At 41.3% G+C, this 21,263-nt stretch overlaps 1 protein-coding gene and 1 long non-coding RNA gene across 5 annotated transcripts in view; one reads left to right on the top strand and one right to left on the bottom strand.

Annotated features, from left to right (window-relative positions):
- Positions 1-21,263, bottom strand: part of LOC6526976 — a 61,589-nt gene that overhangs the window by 33,920 nt on the left and 6,406 nt on the right. For 2 of the 4 annotated variants that reach the window (XM_002088036.4, XM_015198073.3), the window contains exon 1: positions 1,934-3,250. The exons of the other annotated variants lie outside the window; for them this stretch is intronic. In XM_002088036.4, the coding sequence (XP_002088072.2) occupies positions 1,934-2,605 (672 nt within the window). In that variant the 5' untranslated portion in view covers positions 2,606-3,250. Of the gene's footprint in view, positions 1-1,933; positions 3,251-21,263 lie in introns of those variants that run through there. 4 annotated transcript variants of the gene reach the window in all.
- LOC120320543 lies at positions 3,529-6,950 on the top strand. The gene is made up of 2 exons (XR_005560039.2): positions 3,529-6,367; positions 6,434-6,950. It is a non-coding gene; the product is annotated as an uncharacterized LOC120320543 (long non-coding RNA).

Raw genomic sequence — 21,263 nt, 5'->3', positions numbered from 1 at the left:
GCTCCCGAGGAAAATTCGATGGCTGAGAGAGAGGGGGTGTGGAAAATCCGGGGGGAGGCAGTGTGTGTTGGGTGACGTGGGGTGGGTGCTGCCAGTGAAGCAGAACGAATTCGAGCTAATAGACTGATTGCAAAAGTTGCAGCAACCAACCACACAGGAAAAGCGAGGGGCAATGGAAAAGTGCCAGGGAAATGGGAGTACGTTAGAGAAGTGAAAGTGTTGGGAATCGATTTGAAAAGCAAATAAAACTGACTGCTGGCTGTTTAAGCCAAAGGCGCCAAATAAAAGTGGGTGGCAAAGCAGGGCAAGGCGAGAAAATATATATGTAGAAGTGAAGTACCAGCAGTGAAGTACCGACGAGTATATCCAAGCACTTTGGAGATGCCAAGAAATGGAAAAGTCCGAGATAAAAGTAGTCCCACACTCGCTGTTATAATTAGATGCAATAATTGTTTATGCCCTAAATGTGAGTTAGCACATCGTTAAAACGGTCGAGGAAATCCAGAATAGGAATCTAATTTAAAGTGGTAAGGCTAAGCCTACCAAACACCATCAATTATATGTAATATGCTGATAATTTCCATTGTTAATCTCTCGGAAAATGTTACTATATTATGGAAATGCAGTGGTTGTTGATGCAGCTAATAAATTAATCATGGATTAAATTTCAGATTAGAGAAGTATATTAGGTAAAATTTATTAGAACATTATACCACCATATTTTTTTAAAACAATGCATGTATTTGGGAAGCTTAAATTTATGTTGCAATATTGCATAAATCATTTTAAGTAAACATTAGAAAACTTTGTTTGCTTAGCAGCCTTTTGCTTAAATAAACTTGATTTGTATGTGTTTATTTGTATTCTAGAATCTTCACAACTGACAAAGCCAATTGTTAAATGTCGCCCTACTCAATAAACATTTCACCACCTCTTTGATAATCGTAATTAACTCTGATAGAGGAGGGGAATATGATTTCCAGATCATAGGCATTTTGCAATTAATACGCATTTAATTGGTGAAGGAGCATTGCGTTGCCAGAACATTCGATCGCATAAATCTCAATTGAATCTGAACAATTACCCAGAGCAATTAATAATCACAAAAAAAAGGCTAATCGGCTCAAAAGATCTGAAAGGAACGTGCCGAGCACTCGCAATTAAAACAAATTAATTTGTATGCCAAGTGGCAAATTCTGCGGGCACAAAAGTACAGAGAAAAAAGAAATGAAATGATATAAAATGAAATGAAATGAGGGTGAGGTATCCGAATCGAGGTAATCTAATTGAAATAAAAGGGGCAAACCGCTTGGCAAGTTTCAAACTATTGAAAATGTACATATGTAAGTAGAAATTATTTTCAAAGCTTTTCAATGTTAATCTGACTCGTCAGCTGTCAGCAAAGCGATTTATTGCATTTATCACTAATCAATTTATACAAAAATTGTTGTTATATTTGCATGGACATATTGCATAGCGAATGAAATTAGAGAAATAATGCCGTAGTTTTGCATTGCCTAATTAGTGTTCTAATTGATTGATCTCGAACGCTGAGTTTGCCATTAATTTAAATGGAATGCTCGTTGCCATCAATTAGCTTTATTTTGTTACAAGTAAATGTAATTCACATATAGTAGTTAAGTATAAATATTACATTCTATACCGATTGCTTTTTAGGAAACTAAATTGTCTTTTTCTCTTTTTATTTTGTGCAGAGAAAGCTAAAGCTTATTGAGAACTTAAATTCAGAGGGCAGAAAGCAAAAGCATCTGTAGGAACAAAGCAAACCTACGAAAACACAAAAGATTTCCGAAATTCCAAGTATGCCAAGCTTCCAAGCACACCGAGCTTCCCCAGAATCCCACTTTGCTGGCCAAAATACTTCCTGCTCTGCGTCCAAGCCATTAAATCGAATCCCCTCGGACTCACTCACATCATTATCCTCCGATTTGGCATCATTGGGTTCCGTTGTTTTCGCTGTTGTTGCCATTGCCATCGCCGTTGTCGTTGTCGTTGTCGTTGTCAGTAGTTGTCGCTGCTGTTGTCGCTGCGCCAGCAACTGCAATTGATGTTGCTCCTTCTGCCGCCGATGGGCAATCTCGATTTGCTGCCACTGCCGCGGGGAGAAGGTCCCCTGATCGCCGGTTTCGATGGTGTGCAGCTCGAGATCTTCGTTATCGTACTCGTTGTAGTGTAGTCTGCGTTTGTGCACAGTCTTGGCCTTGTCATCGCCGAAACTTTGTGCCTGTCTAATGGGCTTCTCCTTGGCCAGCTCCTTGCTATGAGATTTATGCTGATGATGACGCACTGGTCGGCTCTGCTGCGACTGTTGCGGCTGCTGCTCCTGCAGATGCTGCTGCAGCTGGCGTTGCAACTCCAGCTCCCACGCCATCTGATGTTGCTGCAGGCGGAGATGATGCTGCTCGTGTCTCAGGCGCAATTCCTCCTGCGGATTCCGGCGCGTTCTGGCTGAACTTTTATCACGTTCTCGTCTGAAGTCATCAGACAACACCTTCTGCCAGCCATTATTCTGCACATTAGCCTGCGCCTCCAGGCGTACGAAACTCAGGATAATCAAGGCAAGTTGCAGGGTATTCAAGTGCATTTTGTTTAGACACTTCTCCCTCTTTTTTATTAATTGCCGTTCACTTTTTCAACTATTTTACCCTATTTTATCCCGCACTCTACAATTCGATTTTCTTTAAGTTCAATTTTAATTAATTAGGGGTTCTGTAATTAATTGCTGTACATTTTTTGTAATTTTTTCTATGCTTCACTACACAAATCTTTTGAAAAATGTTGAAATATTTCCACGGAATCTCGGAGATTTTCGTGGCTTGTTTAAAACATTTGGCGGTTGTTGTTAATGTGACAAGCGTGGCATAAATCATAAGCTAACCGAAAAGTGTGTCACGCACATTTTTGTGAATGAAAAAGCCGCTTTGTGAATCATTTGGTTTTAATTGGAGGCCAAGAGAATACTAGCGCACAGACGCCGAGGAAATCGGCTAGACAAACAATTGATTGCCAAATGCCAAGTAATTTTTTTTTCGAAGCAAGTTCAAGAAATTGTTGGGAAAAACTTAGAAACACGCGTGCTGCCTGTTGGCCATTTCACAATCCACAAAGATACAAAGATTCGGGTACTCGGATACAGTAGACGCACTCACGGACGCAGATACACATACATGCGCCGATACACGCAGACACACAAACGACACTTCAGATGGCGAACGAACCGACGGCCAGAGTGATAGACCGTTGAATGCTGAAAATTTTCGAAAAACGAGAAAATGCTCGCAACAAATGTTGCGCCAGCCTTTACATTGGCAACATTTCCCCTCACTGCGTCGTGTGGATTGTAAACAGAAAACAGCTGACCGGCAACACTGCGCCCGTGTGTGTGTGTGTCTGGTGCAGCAGCACCTGGCAACATGTTGCTACGGCAGCGGCAACATGCTGCAATTGTGGGCTCAAAAATTGCACTTTTAATTGTTTGTTCAACTAATTCAACGGCACCGAACTAGTTCACCCCGAAAGATTAACATTCTTGAGCAGCGGGATTTAATGGTTTCTGGGGAAATCTTTGATGTGCAGCGGAAAGTCTATTTCCCAGCGCGGTAGGTGCAACTATTAAAGTGCAATCAGCTCAACTGGCTGCCCAAAACACGAAACTAATTATAATTAATTTCAGAAAAGCCATGCTATGTTGATTGTTTTATATTTAATTATATTAAATATTTAAATTCCAAGTTACTGTCATGTAAAATGTGAGAATATCTGATTCCTGCCACTCCTCCACAGCACCCACACTTTCTAGGATATTTCGTGGCCTTAAGCACGCACCATAATTCACGGGAATTAGCTCAGACATGCCATTGTCGCCCGGCTTGATAGCTGCTCGTCGGGACCGGGATCTTGGAACACCCAGGGGACTGGGCTCCGGGCACTTGGCACTCCGGCTCTCGAGGATTTTGGCACCTGCCGCTTTGGCAGATGCCTGGGATTAGGACTCGGTCACGTTGATGATGACCCACCCATTGTGTGATGCACTTTTCGCAGTTGTTGGCGTCAGCAAGTGGGCCTGCTGGATGATTGATGGACCCTGCCAGGGCATACCAGTTGGAGAGCTGCGGGCACGCATTATAATCCTCTGAACTCACCTGCCCAACTGTCCACCCTTACTCCTGGCCTGCAGTATCACGATGATGATGACGACGACGTGGCCGAAGTGGCAGAGGCAGAGGTGTTGCCCACTTGCACTTAATTGCATGTTTGGTCAGGCGAATCAACGCCCAGGCCAGAAAACCGCCAAAGTCAAAGCCGAAAACGCCCCTGGAATGTGCAGCCCACTATTGCCTCTTCAGATAACTTTCCGCTCATCTGCACTGCACAAAATTCTATTTCAGTTGGTCTGGCAGCGAAGGAATATTTATGGAGTGCAGACAAGATGTAAAACCCATTTCTAACATGTCTCTTAATTTGTCTCTTGAAACATTACATATAAAATTGGATTACTGTGTGGTATCCCCATTTGTTCTCAGTGTGGTGAGGCGCCCCGCTGAGTGGCGATGGTGGCTGGCGGGGAAATTTATGTGGCCAGTTGGCCACGGCTAGAAGAACTTTGTGTGCACGGGAAGGCGCTCGGTAAGGAGAAGGGGACGATGGTATTGCTGTTATTGCTCCGCTCCTGCTGTTGCTGCATAATTGATAAATGTTTACAAATTATTATGTTGCACATACAGCAGTGGCAGCAGCAGCAGTACCATCGCCATGGAATGGCCACCCAGGCGAGGATGCCCCACCCAATCCCCACCAATCCCCATTTACACAGCGGACCTCGTGTGGGGATTTTCTTGTGCCTTGGAACCTGGTGAAAGCCGGCGAATTGGCGTTATACTTTATTAATTTTAAATACCCTAACCTGTTAGCCTGACAACGATTTGAAATAGGCAACCACAAGTAATGGTAACTTTTCCATTAACATAAAAAATAATATAAAACATATCATAAATATATCTTTGAAGTATATTACTTGATTAAGTCTTTTATATATTTTTTAACAAAACTCTTTAAATTCGTACATATATTTTACTTCCTCCTATAAAGGCTATCTATAATTTTAATATTTTAAAGAGTATTACCGATTTCAATGCTACGCCGTGACTTTCTCCCTTTCTGTTCTTTAGCTTTTATTTTTGCTTCAGCTCCAGCCGTGTTGCCGTTTTTCTCACGGCGAGGCGCCAACTGCATTTTCATTTAATGTTTGCTGCAGCCGCTAATTAAAATGAATCCACGTAGACAGGCGGGCTGAATATTAAAGCCCATAGGTAGAAGAGGAGTCTCTTCCATTAGCCGCGACGGGCATTGTGTAATGGATAGGGGGCCGTATTTATAGCCAAATCAAATCGCTGGCAAAATCATTTTCCACCGAAGGACGGCGCTGCCACATTGCCCTTGGCATTAGCTTTGTTTTACTCCGCCACACTTTTTTGTATTCCGATTCACATTTACCGCATTCAATTTGCCTAAGTTGCCATTCGGATTGCGAAGGGGAATTGCAGGGACAGCAGCTGCCGAAAGAAATGAAATCGAATTCAATACAAAATGCAAATGAGGCATCGGTATGGAGATTGGGAACCGCAAACGAGGATTGGCATGAGAAATGAGACGCCATTGAAATCATAAAAATCAAATTTGAAATTGATAGGAAGCCAGCACAGCGGAGGAGAAATAACTCAATCTGAAATCGAAACCAGGTCGAGAACAAAGTCATCCCCTAATTGAGATGAGCTCCTGCGAGGATGGGTACTGATACGATTGAGATATTCGTACAATCTGACAGACACTTCCGGGTAATTATTGAAAATAGTTTGCCCACCAACAATGCCGATCTATGACACTTTTCCAGCGTTTTTCCGGGGCACAACTTTTCATTGCCCTAAACCGCTTAGCTCGCAAATGACGAGGGGAAAAGCAAATTGACTCGAGATAAAACTGCCACGGCCCAAGGCCGAAAACCCAAAACAAACCCTAACCAAAAAACACAGAAAAGGGTACCTAACCCCAGTTAGAGAGCAACGCTATTTCCGGTTGCCCCCCGGGGGTCAAAGACAGGGATAGACGACAACAGAGTGAGACAGATTGCTGGACGGCGAAAGGAAAGGGGCCACATCCAGTCAGCATTCAAATATTTGTCATCATCAAATGACATCTGTTTGTCGTTGGCTTTTGTTTTGAAGGCCGTCCAAAAGTTCGTGTAGTCAAAGGTCAGTGTCTGGCATATGAAAAAGGTGCGTTTCAGCAGTGTAGGCTGGTTACACATACACGTTGGAATGTCATGGTATATTTGAGGAACTCATTTGTGGTAATGGTGAACTAACTACACGAATGTTATGCTCATTATTTTAAAAATTTTTTTGTTAATTTTCAGTTTTCATTACTAACACTACTCAATGCGTAACCATTATGCGAAAAGAAAAACTAGACACAAGCAAATCGCAAATCGAAACGTCTTTTAAAAATTATAAATAAATGCTTGATGTTTAAAAATCGCTTTTGCCGATAAGAATTTAAAATTTAACATGACAAGGAACCTTGATGTGAATTTAAGAGTTCACTCTTGTAGAAGAAATAAGAGGCAAATCGTTGTCAGCGCAACGAAGAATTTGCATAAATCTCACGCTTGATCTGCCACGCCCCTTCTCCTTTCCAGAGGCAGAGTTAGAAAGGTGAAAGGTGAGCGGAGATAAAATAGATATGGGTAGATATGCAGACTTTAACGAGCTGCCACGTTCCCCAGAAGCTGCAACAATTTTCAATGGAAAATGCAGCGGCTGAAAATGTAAATAGCTAACAAGAAAATACATTAAAAGCCAGCTGAACCGAGCCGAAAGTGCAGCAGCGCACCGAGATTTTCCAATTCCCCAAATAAATACCAGAAGACCCAATGACATAGTTTGCATACTCCAAGAAGATGCAGGAAGCGTTTAAGGGGAAAACCGATGAGCAGGGGAAATTGCCAGAGCGGGGAGGGGGGGTGTCTATTAAAGCGGCATTTGCAGCGTGTTGAAAGGCGTCGAAGCTGCAATTAGCCGAGGAGATTTTCCAGTGGGTGGGGAAAACAAGGCGTTGGGGAGCAGGTTGCGTGCGGATCACAGAAATAGAAACGCAGCTCTCTTTGGGAAAACAGAGAAGGAAAAAGGAAGCTGATGGAAATGGTGGGGGCTTAATTTAAGGCTGTTTGCTGGGTAATAGAACTCGAAGAGAGTGTGGCCATTAATGAAGCGAAATAATGCAAATTCGATGCGTGTAGAGTTAGAAAGTTATTCTTAAAATGATTGTGAATTTGTTTGCCTTTATTATAACTAAAGAAAAGTAAGAAGTTTTTCTAATAATAAATTTATAAGCTATTCTCATAAGATCAAGTTACTATACTTTAATGAAACAAGGCATTTCTGTAATTTTCAGCAGAATTAGGCAGTCTCTTCGCACCTATAGAAACCAATAAAGTACTTTATGATTCCACTATCTGGATCAGCCAATAATATTATAATTTGCTAGGCAGTATAAATGTGCCGTAGATATGGCGCCGAAGGGGTGAGTCCTTTGTGTGTTTACGACTCTAGTGGCCATAAACAATTTGAGCCAATTCCAGTTAATGGCTGGCTTAACGATGCCAACGTGCGCCCTGTTAGTCAAAGCTGAGTTTCAAGAACATTTTCGACATATTTCTATAATCAGCCGACTGCAGACGTGCCAAAGCAGCAGCAATCGAAAGCCTCCTAACCAAAGGCTTCCAGTTGGGCTCAAGTTCCTCATCCTACGCCCATCTAATTAAGTGCATCAACAAATGGCGGGCGAGATTAGACGTTAGGCTGACGTGGGCGTATTCACCAAATTCGATCCGCACGAGACCCGTGATCCCAATGCCAATACCGAAAACCGAAAACCGTAACCCAAAGGGCATTGTCTAACTAATTGGATTAACGCTGATGCCTGACCTGGCACCATGGACCTCTTGGCGAGCTGCTGGGTCCGGTTCTCAGGTAGGATTCCAATACGTAGGATACCTCGCACACAGGATACAAAGCAACAAAGGCCACACATATATGCATTATGTACTGTGGCACTAAAACTCGTTCGTTCTCGCTTTTGTATCTCGGCCAGCAATCAATGTAAACAGCCAAACCCACAAATAACAATGCCATTTCGGCCAAGTCATTTTGGTTTCCACTGGTTTCCAAAACCTTTTGCTTACCATTTTGTACTTTTACGATGATTTCACGTCGGCGATAACAGAACAAAACGCTCGAGTGCTTGAAGAGAGGTCGAATATATTTTCCTAATCGTTTCGAGTGCATTTAAAATGAAATTAAACGAAACTTAAATGCTGAATGCGATCGGTCAATCGGAGTTTTGAGTTTTAAAAGTGGCGGAGATTTTACCCCTTGAAATGATTTATAAGTATAGTTAGCTGTGTTGTTTTGATTTCTGGGAAGGTTTATGATTCGTTCAAGCAAAAGGAAACTGAATTTTTATAAAAAATGTGTTTGTAACATTTTAAATATAACCTTGGAAGTAGGAAAAGCATGTTGGAAAAAAAGTTTGTTTACTTTCTTAATGTTTCCTAAAAGCACACCTTTAAGCAGCACCTTTGCTGAACTTTACATAAACAATATTAAAACTTACACCGCAAACATAAGGACATGCATTTTTGAAAGACAAGTTTTATTTCCATTCTGGTTGATCCCGAACAAGGAACGTCAGGAGCAGCTGCTGCAGTAGAATTTTGAGGTCTTTGTGAGGACTTCTTTCAATTTCGGGTCTGCCGCAGCATTTTGCTCAACTTAATTGTGTGAAAAACTTTTCTGGCGCTCAACATGAGCAGACATGAATGACTGCAAAGTGTTTTCCCTCGGTTGGGGAAAGTGTACGACAGCCGTAAGAAAGTGAAAGTAAAAATTATTTAATACGATGGCATTTAAAAGAAGAATAAAAACAAACTTTGGCTTCAAATAACGCTAACGGGAACAGAAACTTAAGAAATTGGATTTTGGATATAAGTTTTACTTGCGCACTGGGCACAATGCAAATACAGTTTGAAAACCGTACAGCACACAACTAAGTCAGTGCTACATGTGCGATTTATAAGTTTTTGATAACTAAAATACTAACTACTTCATTGAATTCGTTTGTCCAAAAAAGGGGTAAAAAGTTCCAAGTCTTAGTGGTACGAGTTCTTTAAACATGAACTGAAGGCGACTGCAAAATTTGTGAGTAGAATTTAGTTGGTAGAAATAGGGAAATGGGAAGACTATACTAGATGTAAAAAGAAAAATTGTGGGTGGCATAACTTGGCCATGAGACAACGTGCTTTTACGATGACGCTTTCCATTTTGATCATGCTGATGATGATGAAACCTTGCACAGCAGTCACATGCGAAGAAAAATGCACTAGAAAAAACACGCACACACTTAAACGTGAAAAGAATTGTTCTTGAAAAAGGACTCAATGAGGCGAACGAGGAGAAAGGAGGTTAAATTGCAAGGCAAGATAAAAATTGCAAGCTGCATTTCCGCAAGAGGCGAAAAAGTGGATGCTCAAGTGCTCGCTGGGGTATAACAAAATTTTAAAAAAATACAAGATGATCGGGAATGACAGAAGAAAACCATAACTGAAGTGGCAATAAAGCTTGTTGACGGTTTTCAACGAGACCACGAAGCAATAACGCGAGCGCTGCTAAAATCGCGTGTGCCTTATCTAGCGCGCGTTTTCGTAGCGTTTCCCGAACGTTTTTAATTGGCATCAACCTTAAAGGCTTCCTTGCTTTTGACCAGCTGCGGTCTCAGTTTTCCCTAATCACTGACTAAACAATTAATCAACCAAAGACCAAAGTTTCGCCAATGGCGGCGAGGTGTTGGTAATTTCCCCGCCCAAGAAAGTGACATTTTCGAGGTGCACGTCAACACGAGCAACTCCCAGTTCCAGTTGATTAATGAGCTGTGATGCTAGGAGACCCACCAGTGGGAAAATTGAGGAAAAGCGGTAGGAAAATGAGGGCGGGGGCAGTGCAACAGCACTCCGTAACCGAAGCAGTAAGTTAAGCAGTTTTAAAAGGGAAATGCCAGCTGAAGGATTTGTTACTAGTGACTGGGGAAATGAGCGGCTTGATTACGTGAGTTCAGCTGAGCTGGGAAATGGCGGAAAAGGGAAGGAAAATGCGCATTCATAAGATGTGCCAGAGAGACAGACGAACAAGGGAAATGGGGGCGCATCAAGGGATCTGAACTAATTAAAATGGTTTATGAATGGGGTTAAGGAGCAAGCTCTGTGAATTCAAATCAACATATCCCCAAAAAGTGATACAATTGTACAAATTATTTTTTTAAAAATAACTTTAGGTACTCTCTAACGCAGGCTCCCTGTTAGGCACGAATTCCCAGAATTTCATCCCGAAAATAGCATCAAACCGAAAGCAAACATACCCACATGGGCATCAATCACACATCAGATATCACCTTCCATGCAATGGCAACATAATCAAGTCGGAAAATTCAGTTTCCCTCAATGCGGCGTATGTGGGATAGGATTTTCTCGCCCAGCGTGTCCCTATGTCAGATAAAGCTGCTTCCGACTGAATAACCAATCGAAATGATAACCGGGAATGGCCGAAACCGAAAGCTGGGAAATATTTTTCCACGCTCTGGCAACAAATTGCATAAATCAAGTTACAAATCAACTTGCAATCACAACTGCTGCAACAGTCACTGCATTAAAATCACTTGCGAAATAACAACATTTGAGCTCAATTTTTGCGCTCCCTCGGAAAATGTGATTGCGTTTTCAATTGCAATTTAATTTTGATACATATTTCCTAGCTGCATTTTTCCGCGTGGCTCTTTCCCTCTCGACCACTGCTACCACGCCCCCTTGGAAAACGCTTTTCGCACAAATCGGCGCCGTTGCACATACTTTTGAAGAGCGTGCCCCATGTTTTTCAGATATCCTGCCACGAAAACCGTGGCTGGATGAGATTGAAATGTAATCAAAAATTGCGAATTCTGCGAAATCCAAACAGCAAAGTGCGACCTGCGGGTTTTTCTTGTGCGCATTTCCATTTTTTTTACAACTGCGTGCATCTGGTAAATTGATCTGCGGGTTTTTGTGGCCCTCGGATAAACTGCATGTATAAATGCCGATAAGAGGGCAAGTACCTTAAGTTTCAGAATATTATAATGGCTCCTACAAAGCCAATTGCCAAATCCTTTAAAAATAATTTGGAAAACGTGTATATAATTTCAACCAAAATAATTAATTGCGCAATATTTGCTAAACCACTGAGCTTATAAAGTGAATTCCTATTCCTAAGCTACTAACAATCGAAGATTAACAACAATCACAGGCAGCAACGCATGTAAAGGTTAATTTGGAGCACTCTTTGGGGATTTCCCCAGCAAATGGTTTTCGAAATTAATTAAGACAAACTGAATCAAGACACGAACCAGCATTTCTACGCGTGGAAATGCACGAACACACACTCGTCCACGGGGTGGCTGGAAAATCCTCGTACCATTCTTTGGTACCGAAAGGCGAGCACAGCTGCATACTAATAAGCAGCTATGAGGACCATTGTGTGTGGGTGTGTATACGGCTCCTAGCTCACCTGCTCCTCCCCTCCTCCCACCCCCTCTATTTGGAGCCATCTGATGCTTTGGTCAGACACGTGCCACGCCTACAATTCGGGGCTGGGAAAAGCTGTCAAGCTGACGTCGGTACGAGCATTATGACGGCATTTACACATCAGCTCCGGCTGCCCCGGATGGTCAGCATTCGGGGATTAGATGGTCAGATGCTCCACCAAGGGCCACCAAGGACCACCAAGGACCGAGCACTGTGAGCACGCACTTTAGGGACGCGGGAGTCCTGAGCTCATAAGCCGCAGCAAACGGCTTACGTTTTAGCATTCACGGCTAGAAATATTCGGCCAAGGATCATGTTTTTAAATCAGCCAACTAGAAGATAAATGCTCCTCACAATACCGAGTCATGTAGCTATTTCCTTGTTACTACGAAAACTAAACAACTAAAGCACATAAATAGAACGAATGACTAATCTGTGTCATGATAAATGTTCTTCTAAAAGTTTCTTCTTTTTGTTTTATCGAGAAATGTTTAGATGTCCCTATTTTCAGTAGGACTCACTCAACTGGTCGACTAAACATTCCTGTGCAAGCTTTAAAATGTTTGTGCCTGCTATGCAAATAAATCCAAGTCGTGGCTGAAAACTCAATTTCGGGCAGCTAGGGCAGCAGCTGCTGTTCCTCGAATGTGGAACTGCAACCCCCCGCAGGAAAACACCACCCCCGCGCATTTTGGGGTATGTCAATCCCCCCCAGCAAGCGGAGCATATGGCGACAAACAGCGGGCGCCGCTTTCTATTTGTTTGCCTGCAAACACGCAGAGAGAAGCGCACAGAACTAAACTGAATGGAACGGAACGGGGTGAAGCCCAGCGCCAAGGACAAAGGACGAAAAGGACGAGAAGCACGAAGGCTGCTCAGCATGCACTAGACCCATTTCGTGAATATATGGCAGTTCGCAATGGCAGTTGCGGCAGTGGAGATGGCTGTTGGCAGTAGAAGTGGAGGCCAGCAGCACAAGAGCTGAATTGCACTTGGGCAAAAACAAAATCAGAGCCATGAAAATCGCTTTTTGAAAAGCATACGAAAATGGGATTCCCTTGAAATGAATGGAATAGAATTTTAGGAATTTTAGGATACAATAAATTTCAAATATTCATTCCAAGTTTCTTTGCAAACACCCATATTAGCATTAGCATTAAGAAACCTTTTTAATATTAGATATTTGAAATATTTCATATAAGTTGTTGTCAGTAGACTACATTAATCATTAAATAAAGTGTTTATTACAACAATATATACATATGTGCATAAATAACAATAAAGTATCCCCTAAGAGACATCAAAACCAAAGTTGATGGACAGCAGTTTAATCACTTCTCTAACTTGAACAGACTTCTCAAACTCAAACGAGCAAAAAACGCCACATGTATATGCTAGTTTCTTCAGTCCAGTTCCATCAGAACTCAATCCTCTTGATAAAGTCATCATACTCTCGTCCGACAAGGCCACAAAAAATAACGCACACGGCGTGAGGAAGCTGCGATTCTGAATTTCCAAGAGGTTGAGGGCGAAAATATCCCAAAAAAAATTGGGCAAAACTGCCACCCCAAAAGTCTCACCCTGATGTTTTTTTTTTTTTTTTGGGGCGAGAGGGTTTCCAACGGAATATTTGCCTGAAATTCGTTTTTCTGCACTCTGCGCACGCTTTTCTGCATTGGGATAGGTCCAGAAAATCGGGAAAAAAGGATGGCATTTCCGGGTTTTCAGTTGGTTTGGCCGACTGCGCGCCCTAAATGGATTTAGCTTGTTCCGATCTCGAATTTCGACCGTGGTTTGTTTTCTATCTGTTTTACTAGTATATCTGCGACGTTGCAAGTGGGAAATGTGCTCGTTTGCATGTGCCACATGTGTCCCGGAGCTGTGTGTGTGTGCATAAACTGCAATGGAAACGCTCGGCAAAACTGGCGTTAATTCGCAAATTCAATTGTCAAATCAATGGCGAATGGCAGTGGCAAATAAATTTAATTCTCTTAACGCCCCAGCTGGCAATAAAGAACTGAAGAACATCTGATGAATCAGAGGCACATAAAATACGACCTGTCACGTCCCATTACAATATATACGCTTATATTTGCATCAAGGTGTCGGAACGCAGACAGAACCAACGACGTGGCTCCGGCAGGTGGACACAAAGGTTGATACAAAGGTGCACTGGAAAATAATATGCATTTTTTATAGAATTGATAAAAATGTCATTATAAAATTTTCTACAAAAGTACACTTTGTTTAACCTTTATCATTGAATATAAATACACATTGTGAACTTCCTTTTATGTACAAATCTAAAACATTAGTTGACTCCACATTTTTGTTGAGTGTAAACGGACAGAAGGCGAGGAGCCGGAAAACCATACGGATATTTCTGGTCTGGTCAAATTTCTGGGCAGTCGCATAGTCGCATAGTGTTGGCAGCATTTGCGGTCACTTGATGGACAGTCTATGCACATTTGGTCTGCTTTTTGCCAACCGCCGCAAAAGTGCCCCAAATGAAGGATGGCAGGCGGCAGCAGAGGGTTAAGTGGGTGGGTGGTTGGATGGTTGCAGATAGAGGCGAAAGTGGCCGCAAGTTCGTCAACATGGCCAAATATTTGCAGATATCCAAACGATGTCGCACGTCTGTTGATGTTGCTGCTGCTGCTGCAACTGCTGCTGTTGCTGCAACTGCTGCTGTGAATGTTGATTGTTGGTCAAGTGACCGAAAGCCAACAATTGGTCACGATCACTTTGCCTTTATTGTTTTCGTTACTGCTGCTCTGTCCTCCTGTTTTTATTGGTTTTTTCCGGGCGATGTCTCTCCTTTGTTTTCGCACTTGCGGCAGTTCGTGTCGCTGATTTGACGTGACTAATGGGTCGTTAGGCATATGTCCACTCAGCTGAAGGAGCAAACAGGTGCAGGGAGTTGGAGCGGGCTGGAGCGGGGGAAAAGTCATGCTCGAACGGAGTTTTCCTCTTTTCCACTTCGTAACTAGTTACAAATTGCATAGCTCGCTTCACTGCCACACTAGCAACTGGCAACAGGCAATGGTGCAAGACGCAAGTTGATTACAATGCAAACCTTGAGGGCGGTCAAGGATGTAGGATACACAGAATCGCAACTTTGTTGTATATAAGGTAGATCCAGAAAGAGTTTAGGTAGAGTTCTAATATAAAGAGCGTTTCTAAAATATTTCGATTTATATTGTTGAAATAAATTTGTTGGATGATAAACAAGTTACATCAAAACGAAACACAAAGGGTACGAAATTCCCGAGTTTCAACCTGTAAAGGGTTAATTAATAACACTTTTTTATTGAGTTGTAGAGGTACTTGAATTTTTCCACCAAAAATATCTCATTTATATTCATACATATTCTAGATGAAATACACATGATCCCCTTTAGACACAGGTACTTAAACAGGCCCATCTTAGCAGCGATCGGTTAATCCGAGATAATCATTTGTTTACTTAAGCTCACCATATCCACATTCAAATCACTAGACATTCCCAAAAATCAATCTCAAAAGTGTCACTGCCAGAACTCACCTGCAAAGAGATACGAAAAATGCGATAAGAATTAGTCAAATATTTTGCATAAATCGCAGTCAAACACTCGATGGCGGTGGGCAAACAATTCGCAACAACATTCCGATCGCGGGGACATAATCAACAGTCGTATCCATCACCATTAGCATCACCTTTGTCATTTCCATGCCCCGGCCGAGATTAGCTACGAAAATTTGGCATCTGTCGTTGGCTTTTCGTTATGGTTTTTTTTTTGTTCTTTTATTTGCATATGACATCATCAAAGTGGCAACGGCAGCCAACGATTTGTGCAAAACAAACAAACGCGCCAGCGGAATGCAAAAGCCAACAAAAGCGAAGCCAGAGCGAAAATCTTGTAGCAGCCACCGCCTGTCAAATGATTTGCAACTTTGTGCAAATTCGTTTGCCAGTCGTAGCCCCATCGCCCCCCATTTCCCTCCCATTTTCCCCCGGCCTTTGGCAGTTATTAGTTGGCAACCGCCGCCTGTCTGCCAACCACGAACCAAACTCGAGCCACGTAGAGCTGAGATTTTAACTAGAAGATGCAGATGCAGATGAAGGCGAAGTTGAAGTCGAAGTCGAAGACTACGCTCTTCTGACCAGACTAGAGACCACGGAGTGCGGACTGAAGACTCCAGACAGCCAGGCAGTTGCAACTGCCCCGCGGTGGACACGAAGGCCACGACCAGCAAGTAAAAGAGCCAAGAGGTATACGGTACCACCCTAATACCCTGTCATGAGAAAAAATCTAGGAATCATAGGAAAAAAGTTTAGAAATGGAAAGAAAAAAGTCAAATTAAATTCCTATTCAGCTCAAAACCTAACTGTTATACTTATAGTTTATGAATTTGTATATTTTAAATAAAATGTAATAAAAATGTAAACTCATAGACCAAGTCATAGGTGCTTCAGTTAGGGTGTATAAAAAAATGATTTTGATGACTACGAGATTTGTTTGCCATCGACTCTAGAATCCATTTACCCACCTCCCGCTGCACAGCAACCAATTCTGCTTGATTTGCTGGCGATTTGGACGTTGATGAAGTGATTAACCCAGCCAGCAAGCGTTTGGCTTTTCGATAGCGTTTAGTTTATGAGCTGACCTCGAGGGTCTTGGCGCAATGTTCCAGCTATTTGCGATGGCCGATTTGCGGCTGATGAAGCGCTCCACGGTGAGCAGCAGGTGCAGAGCACCGCAGGTGAGATGCAAACTAAGGTAGCTATTGGATATGTAATAGGATGCAGTATGCAGTATACAGTATGCAAATTGTGCGAATTCGCAAGAGTCAGGCGGGCAGATTTAATGACTGATGAAAGACCCCTTGATTTATGGACAGCGGTTCTGGGAAGCAAACCTAATCACACTAAAGCTCATTCCACTGATTTCTTGATTTATATCTTTAAGCTACTACTGCATAGTAAGGAGTATATTTGGGAAAAACTAGATTAACCAATTATATATGTTAATGTGCATTTTAATTATAAATCAAGCTACAAGCTAATCATTTCATTTTCATATTTCAAAAGTATTTAAATACTACGACCCAAACATTTTGACGCAATAATTATGAATCATTTATAGTGCCTTTTATCTTGCACAACGCAGATATGATATGAAATGCGTTTAAATATTTTTAGTCCACCCATTAACCTTGACTTTGTTCCGTAGATTTGGCTTCTCCGCCAGCAATAAAAGTCTAGAAATTTGTAATGAAATCAAAGGCAATAAATTTAAGTTGGATTAGCTGGGGTGGCCCTTTTACAAATACTCAAGTGTTCTGCTTTATGGTATTACAAATCTTCAAAGCCTCTTTGAGACTTCCAAAACAAATCGAAAAGGGGATTTGGTTTTATTGAAAAGCGAAAGTGTTAAAGTGTCTGTCGGTCCAAAAACAAACCCCACCCATGTGGAAAGCCAGTTATAAGCCCTGATACATAAAACACCTTCCGAGTGCGAAGTTAATGGTCGTGATGCTCGTTTTAAGACCTCACGAGTGCATTGTTCCCAATCGGAATCCAATAAATTTGAAATAAAATTGTGTAATAAAAGGAAATCGCTTATAAATGCCGAAAATGAAATATTGATGAAACGCACTGCAGCAATGAAGCACTGAAGCACTGTCCGCATGTCAAGCGCACAAACCGAACGAACTGAAGAAACCGACACTGAACTTCGTTGCCTCGTTTCTCATGCATAATGCAAACGGAGTGCAACTGCAGACGTTGGAAATTTCTATCAATTCCACAAAAGAGAAAAAATGATAGAAATTAATCATACATGGAAGATATCAGAGGGGGTCTGCTACTGGGCTTTTCCATATGCCAATCGAAACAATTAGACAATTTATTGACGTCGGCCTGGCATTGGCATTCAATTTACCGTCTTCGATGTCTCTCAACAATTTCGAATGTCATAAATTGTGACGCGCCTGCAAAAGAGATTTACGTGGTGTCAAACTTGCACAATGGGTTAATGTCCAGCCACAAAATGTGAAGAGCCAACGATCAATCGCATACCGAAATCGACCAGAAATTGAGTCATCACCAATGACCGCGGACATTAATTAAATGGCATTCAAATGCAGATTTTGGTCAACCTGCCAAATGGCAGAAAAGCAGTGACCGCCCATCATTAATATTGTGCCGCATTATGGGTCATTCTGAGTGCAGCATGGGGTTCCATGCGGTCGTGGTCCAAAGTTATGCTTATTGATTTAGCTGTCAGAAAGTGCATGACAATTTTCGGTTTCGTTTTCCAAACTTTGCTTATTTTTTATGTGCCACTCGCTGGCGAACAGACAACTTTTGTAATGCCAAATGAGTTGGGAGCACAGTGGTATTAAATTAGTTTTGAATACTTGCATTACATTTATGTGTGACTGCATTAACTTATAAGCTTATAATTAACTAACTAATTTAACCATCAAATTAAAGGTATGTACAGATATTCATATACATTAGAAAAAGCAATTAATAATGCATGAGTTTGCTCAACTCTTTAAGTTACATTCATTCTGGCTCCTATCGCATTGCTAATAATACATTTGGGAGTAGGATTTATTTGCATTTATTATCAGAAGTAACTTAGTTATCCATATTCAGTCCCACTGTGCGGCACAAGAAAACTCTGTGACACTTGTCATTGACAAGCACACACACCTGGAGCGCATTTCGGGTGGGTGTGTTCTCGATGGCCGGAGTTTTTCCCTTGGCCTGGCCCGTAATCGTGGCTCTTATAGTTTATACATGCGGGTAATGGGCTTGCAATTTTCAGCGACTTTCTGACACACATACCACGTTCGATCGCAGACACATAGTTACAGAGATACTAACGCACACACTCACACGGGTGGAAGGGTGCCCCGAGTGGCATGACTGACTCAAAAGATTTATGTTGCATTTTTAATGACCAGCTGGGCAATGCATCAACTTCCATTTATACTTCGAATGAAGACATTTTCCAGGCCACCTTTGACCTTTGCGGACTCGATTGGCGACTGTGTGTGTGCGTGGGAGAGATTACATCAAGCGGATGATGCATTTACATCAGCCACAGGTGCACAATGCAGCACAGCAGGTGACAGCGCGAAGGTTCTGGAGCATCAAAACCCGAACTTTATTTCCCTTTTAGAGTGCCCTTTGATTTATTCGTGTGCGATTGATGAATCAGAAGGCACAACTCACGCCGTCACTCACATAAATAGGTTTCAGATACATTTTGGTCGCTCTAGCGCAGAAGTACAGTCAAGCTTCTGTAGAGCGGGCCTTCATGGGGTATCAAAATAACAAAAGGTATTCCCATTCCTATAAAAAAATACATACTGTTTTTATGTATATTTTGGACAAAATTAGTGTAGTAATCTTAGTACCTATCAAATCTTTAATATGTAACTAGTTTTGACATCTAGATTTTGTGTAGATATTGTGATCAATCATTTAATGATTGAAAATCATTTAATTGCTAATAAAATTTGCGAGATCTGTTTTCATGTTCAGCAATAGAGGCTTCACCGTATATGTACAACCATACTACCTTTTTTGTTTAAGCGATTTTTCTGGGTCAAATTTTTGTGTATTTTAGTTTTCCGTTCACAGTTCAATAGTTCAGTTTAGTTACAGTTTTTTATTTACTTTTATGGGCTGTGAATAACAGGCGTGACCGTGACTGTGACTCTTTTCTTTTTTTCCAAAACGCGGCTTTCAATTTGTCTTTTGCGGCTTTTATTTATTTATTATGTTTTTTTTTTTGTTTAGAAAAGGGGAAACTGGCGGTTACGTGAAGGCGGAAATTGTAGGGCAAGCATTTCGCAATGGACTTGCAACAAACGCGTCAACAAAAATATTTTCGTTTTCTGGTCATGATTTATCGTCAACTCGACTCTTTGACAAGCGTGTTATTTTCAGCATTTTTTATTTTGTCACTTGCAAGTGTTGCGTGAAATAAAATCTAATTCTCCATTCGGGTGGGGTTTTTTGTAGCTATAATATTACCAGAATAACATGTCATGATTTAAAGGTGTTTCTGGTCATAAAGAATAACATTTTAATAAAAATGTGAATATAATAATTTAAGGTGACAAGAAACCGAAACAATAATCAATTTGAAATAAAGGGAGTGTCACCAACAGGATAAATGGAATATAAAAATGCATTTGCCCAGATGTCAACATTTCAAGTAAAGCCAAATAATTTTAAGTCAGATTTATGATGGTGAGGATGCATTATGGGGCACTGATTCAATTAAGCACATTAACGTTAATTAGCTTAAATAATAAATCTTTTTAAAATGACACTCATTGTATGGATATACATTAAGGTATTTAAGGGTGATAATCAATTGAAATTGATTTTGTAAAATATTTAAAACCTAATTTATGTCAATTATAATTAAGGGCTAAAAATCTCTTTTATATGTAATGGGAATAAACTATTTTCAAAACTGGATTTTGAAATGCATTTCCTATTTGTTTACAGTCTGCTTAGTGTTGATATGTATAACAACTTCATTTCGTATTCCACATACTCAGGGAGTTCAACGAAATTCTCTCAATTTACCACTTCAATAAAGTCTATTTTTGACACTTCGATTTGGGTCAGACTTATAAAGTTATATGGCAATTGCAGCTGGCACAACTGCATCCATATAAACACTGGCATTAACCATAAACTAAAAGTCCCAAGAACTGTCCACAATTCCTTGTCACGTAATAACGAATTTATGCCTTTTCTCGCCGCTTAAATCATGCCAAACGTGATCGCGGATCGTAATAGGGTTTTGGTTCTAACTGTAAACGCACCAAGCGAATCCATCCACCTTGACCCCAAAAACAAGCCATGGGTTAAGACGACGGCCCAGCCTTGCATTTCAATGAACTACAATGAATTCTTCGTCGAGCTCATCATCGGATCGGAATCAATCACAAAGTCGGCATCTCATCACATATGTCTTCGGTTAGCAACTAAAAAGCCCACTGACACACAGAATGAGAAGGGGCTATGCTGGGAGAAAGAGAGGGGTCTATGCTGGGAGAAAGAGAGGGAACTAAAGAGCTAACAGAGGCAAACTGCGAATGCATTCAACAGATTCAAAGATACATATCGTTCTGCCACTGACAAACCGTTTTCTGTCAGCTTAACTAACAAACTGCTTTCGTCGCTCCCCAAATCGCCCTTCACCCCCTTATATGCATGTATGAATTTTTACAGATGCGGTGGGCATACTAGCAATCATGAAATATATCAGAAATATTGATCATCATACAAGCATAAAAATATTAAAAATCCATTTAATCCCACATCGTTCATGATATATATTTAATTTCATTTTACTTATGTATGTTAAAAGTTATATATAGAATGCTTACTGCATATGTACATACTTATATTATGTCGCATGTTGTAAGAGCATGATTTATAAAGTGACGAAGCCGCTCAAAGATTTCGCGGCATTCTAAGAATTTCCAGCGCAGCATGTGTGGCACAAGGGAAACATTTAAACCAGAATGAAAAAAAAAATATATAGATGGGGGGAAGTGG

This window comes from Drosophila yakuba, chromosome 2L (assembly GCF_016746365.2).
Source record: "Drosophila yakuba strain Tai18E2 chromosome 2L, Prin_Dyak_Tai18E2_2.1, whole genome shotgun sequence".
NCBI classification, from domain to species: domain Eukaryota; kingdom Metazoa; phylum Arthropoda; class Insecta; order Diptera; family Drosophilidae; genus Drosophila; species Drosophila yakuba.
The sequence above is the reverse complement of the archived record's forward strand: the minus strand, read 5'-3'. Positions and strand labels throughout refer to the sequence as shown.